General features: G+C 47.0%; 1 protein-coding gene across 1 annotated transcript in view; it reads right to left on the reverse strand.

Annotated features, from left to right (window-relative positions):
• The window catches only part of PRDX3 (peroxiredoxin 3), a 7,966-nt gene extending 5,489 nt beyond the window's left edge, over positions 1-2,477 (reverse strand). The window contains exons 1-2 of the mRNA XM_026851533.1: positions 2,411-2,477; positions 1,587-1,665 (exon numbers count right to left, since the gene is read on the reverse strand). Of these exons, the coding sequence (XP_026707334.1) occupies positions 1,587-1,665; positions 2,411-2,477 (146 nt within the window). The remainder of the gene's footprint in view (positions 1-1,586; positions 1,666-2,410) is intronic.
• Positions 2,478-4,836: the final 2,359 nt, after the last annotated feature.

Below are 4,836 nucleotides of genomic sequence, written 5' to 3' on the forward strand. Positions count from 1 at the left end.
GTTGTGAGGGGGGACGGGGAGGGGCGGCCCCGGGCCCGCCCGGCCTCCTTCCTCCCTCCTTCCTCCCGGCCGCGGGTTGTGAGGGGGGACGGGGCGGTGGGAGCGGCCTTCCCTGGGCCGAGGGGGGTCGGCGGGGGGCGATGCCCGTGTTCGCTGTGGGTTTCCCGCTGCCGGGGGTGACTCGGAACTGGTCTTGATGTGCGCTGATGAGACACCGAAACGCAGCAAACTGCATGGCTGGTGCTCAGATGCAAGCTCTTCATAATGCAGTTGGCCCTGACTTTACCGAACTCGCTCAGATTATAGTTGTTTAATCATAATTTTAAAAATATAGCGCGATCGCTGTGCGGCTGCTTAGCTCCTGTCGGCTGCGAGCAGATGCAAACCGAAGTCGTTGCCTTATTTCCCACACAGGCACTTAGAGCTGCATTAAGCTGTCTGTGGCCTCCGTCTGCTCTGGAGGTTTGTCCCAGGTCTGTTGGCTGCAGGGACCATCACTGGGTTCCACACCGGTCCACCCTCGGAAGAGCAGTTAGGCTGGGTGTTAGCTCTGAGGGAGGTAGGAGAGTCATAAAACCCCACGACAGCCTCCCACGTCCTGCCAGATGAAAGCAGTGCAGGATAGGTGTACAGCTTGCGGTAGGGACCACACCTGATAAACGTGTCTTTCTGTTTCCCCGAAGCTGGGGTCTGTAGAGGCTCTGCTGTTGAAGCTGAAGGTCCCCACAATTCAAGCTAAAGGAGCTACTTTTTCAGTCGAGCAGCACAAGGTTTTCTCAGGCTATTTTTTCTTGAATACATGATGGTGGTAGCAACAAAGATCACCTTTACCAAGAAGTGCCAGCTGCCTGCCCTGTTTTAGGCCACGTGTTTTGGAGCAGCATAAGTGGCATGCACAACCCAGCGTACTGAAAATCAAAAACTTTCTAAAAGTCCATTTTTCTTTTCTTAGCTTCTTTTTGTGTTTTTCTCCGTCTAAGTACTCAAATCGAGTTGAACCCAGTTTCACTTCTGGGTTTTGGTAATTTCTGTTTTAATATTCATATTTATAAATATCCACAGCCTTTTATGAAGGGGAAGATCCCACCTTGTGAACTAGAGAGAAGTCTGGCTCCACTGGCAGGATAAGGTCAGCCATCAGTATCTGGGGCCAAAGGCAACCAGAGCAATGTCAGCTGCATCCCAGGTCCCTGGGATGAGCTCAGTGAATGCTGAATCTATATTTCTGAACAAATAGCAAATTTATTCCTGAATACTGTTCTGGATGGCACGGGCTGGTCACCTCTGTAATACTAAACTCTCTGAGCCTTCAAAAGAGGGAGGTTGTGTGCAACCTGCCCAATGAGTTGGTCACTAGCTGGTATTAACTCTCTACTATCCCATGAGCTGTTTGGAGCAGTGTTAGTCGGTGGTGTCCAAAAGCATTCTGAGACCTTTCTGATCATTAAGCATCATCACCAGTTTCAGTCTCTGTGGACCTCTTGAATTTATTAATCCAGACATAGCCAATGACAGCTGGAAATGTGGCTCTGATAATCTCAAAGACTCTAGTTCCCAGCAACCAGAATAATGTTGCCTACTCATACGTGCACAGAGATACTGCGTGGCTGGCTGGGCTTGTGATGAAGGTGCAGGTGTCCAAAAGGAGATGAAGATGGAGGTGTTCTGCACAAGGGGCCAAGAGATTAACTGGTCCTATAACCATGGTGAGATGAAGGGGAAGAAAATGTGGACACTAAAGGGTATGGATACCCCAGTATGGGGCCCACCCATATAGTATTCTAACTGCTTCCTGCATCCACTGATTTCCTTGAATTCAAATAGACATTGCTTGTGATTTGCTTTTCCTTTTGCTTTTGCAGCTGTTCCCTTCAGGCTCAACAGCCCCTGTCAAGCGCATGCATTTGAACGTGTGTGCATAGGTGTCAGTGAACTAGCAGGTTCTGAGTGAAGGAACATTATGTACCCCGTGCTTCTGAAGGTGTGTGTGAGAGAAGTTCAGTTTTGACCCTTTGCTGATGAACCAGGGCTGCTTGAAAGCACCAGCTGGATGGGAACTCTGCTGGGAAGGTCACAGGCTGAGCAACGGGGGATGGCTGAGCTACTCAGCTTATTTGCATGTCTGTTGCCTGAAATTTAGGGGCATTCTTGCTTAAAAACCCCCTCAAAGCCTAGGAGTGGAAGCAAGTAAACTATTTGTATGCTAGAAAAGATGTCAGATAAGGTGTGGGTGAGCCGTGCTGTAGCCTGCAGGTCTGGAGGTGGAGAGGGAAGGAGCGGTTGTCGAGGGAGGTGTCTGCAGTAGAGGTCCTTGGGCTGCCAGCGGAGCAGTGAGCAGCGGAGCTGCGCTCGGGCCACCTGCAGAGCACTGACTGTGGGCGAGGAACAGCAAAGAAACATCAGCCATTACCTGAGCCGATTCCTTGAACAGCAGCGCGGAACGGCACGTCTGCGTTCATGTCTCCGGGCTGGCGCATCCCTTCGAATGCAGAGACGTGCTCACCCAGCCGAGTCCCCCGCGGCTGGGCAGCAAATTGTGCGCCCGGGGACGGCTGGGTCACCGCGGTTCCTTTCCCTCAGCTGTGGGAGCTGTATTGTGGCAGCAAGAAAGGGCTATTGCTAGGATTTCCTGAGGATGGTTGTCTCACCCACAGATCATTATTCACAACTCCCCCCCCCCCCCCCCCCGGAAAGTTATATTTGTTTAAAACTCTTTGTTTAAACACTTGGCTTGCAGGTGGGGAAATATTGCTCATGCTTTGTTATGAAGGCAGCATAATTCAGTTTCTTAGACTTCTGGGCAAGTGGTTGAACTGCTGCCATTTAACAGGGGGATTATTTTCCATTTTGCATTTTACTGGGCATCCCTGCAATTTGAAGATGGACCTTGTCACTGCCAAAGCGCACCTGGCAAAAGAGTTGTTCCTTTTTCCTCAGATCTGGCTCTGGCACAGACTAGAGCAGCTGCTAAACCCGGTGCTTCTTGCCATCTGAAGTTTAAAATAAATCTACCAAGCGATACCATATGTGCATCTTTTTCAAAATCTTGTTGGTTGACTGCTTTGCTGTCTCCCACAGGCTTTTGCCTGGCTGGACAGGCCCCAGTCTCGTATCTCATCCTGCAGTGAGGAAGTACTGGTTCATACGGGTGCAGCGTGACCTCAGCAGCTCACAGACATGTTTGCATGTGAAGGATTAGAGTCTTTAAGCTTGATTCAAATTGAGACATCTGAAGTTGGTGAAAGACCCTCCAGGGATTTCAGCAGGCTTTAGGGAGAAGTTTGTGTTATTACAAGGTACAGAGCAGTGGATAAGGCACTTAAGCAGGTAATGGGAGATGTAAATTTTATTTTCGGTTAAGTTACTTAACTACCTGCTCTCACCTTGTGCCTCTTTTTTCCTATCTGTGAATAATTAAATATGCCTTTCTGGTGAAAAGCTTTGAGATCTGTTGATAAAAAGTGCTAGATAATGCTTGTGTGTTATTACCATTATTATTTTGAGAGTTAGGTTTTAAAGAGCTCTTTGAAAGATCATCGAGACAACGAAATATTAGTGAAAAAATAGTGCTTCTCTCTAAACTTGACGAAAGAGGTAAGCAAATCCCAAATCAGATCTGCTGCTGTGGGTCACTGAATGGCAGATTCTGTGCAGAGTACAGGATGCTTGTTTAAAAAATAAAATCTGCTCATCTTCTAGAAGGTTGTTTTATTCCATGTGCTCAAATGCAAAAAAAAAAAAAAAAAAAAAAAGGGTTGGAAATGGAAAGAAACAGCATAGGCATAAACATTTTTATCTAAACCAAAGCAAAAAGTTAGACAACATGATGCATCACCCCATGGCTGTTGGTAGATGGCAGCCTCTGTCCTTACGTGGAGGGGCTCTGTAGAAGGTTACAGCTGCCTGCAAATGCTTTCTCATAGGCCTGTGTGCTCCCACCTGCTGATACCAAATCTTGGCAGGAGGCAAAAGAATTTGCCCGTTTGTAGAAATAAGTTTCAGAAGCAATTCCAAACACAATCCATCTTAGAGCTAATCTTGAGCAGGCTTTACTGCATTAATTGTGTATTATAACATGGATTTAGGAGATAGCTGCTGTTAGGGCATGTTTCCAATTGATAAGTATAGGTGAAAGCCTTTTTGACATCTGGTGCACTGGGGGTCTTATCCTGACAGTTCAAGCAGGCTGTATTGAGGCCAAGGGTTTTTTTCTCTGGTGGCAGGATAAAACTGGGTGTGTTGCGGCTGTGTTTCTGGCTGGAGCTGCGTGAGCCCACCCTGGCGATGACTCATCCCTTCGAGTGGCTCAGAATATCACACTCTGCCTTGCTGCTTTCCTATTCTTATTACACTGATGCATTTGTGTCTCGCACGGTGTTGGCGTTTCATTTACAAACCTCTCTTTTCCCATAAAGGAAAGATGGCTGCCAGCTCTGCTTATCCTGATGTTCAGCACTCAAAAAGGGTTTTTTTCTGAGCCTTTTCTGAATTACTTTGGATGCTAATAATAAAAATAATGTTTTATTTAAAAGCAGAACAACCAAACACATTAAGCACCTTAGAAAGTGCATTTTTCAGAGTTTAACTGGTTTTTGGTAGCCTTTTTTTTTTTTTTTCCCCTTCCAAAATTGTCTGCTTCTGTATATGATTCACACTAAATTTTCCCTTTTCTCCTTCTCTTCAGGCCAGCAAAAAAAGACCTGTGTTCCTTCCCTGCCACCCTGTCTTTGAGTCTATGCTTGAGTAATTCAGCACTAGTTTACAACAGTGAACAGAATAAGATAAGCAGTGGAACAGACTCACAGCTCTCCTGTTTCTTGCTCCCTCACCACAGAG

The sequence above is a fragment of the Athene cunicularia genome (assembly GCF_003259725.1).
Source record: "Athene cunicularia isolate RWA chromosome 6 unlocalized genomic scaffold, athCun1 chr6_part1, whole genome shotgun sequence".
NCBI lineage: Eukaryota > Metazoa > Chordata > Aves > Strigiformes > Strigidae > Athene > Athene cunicularia.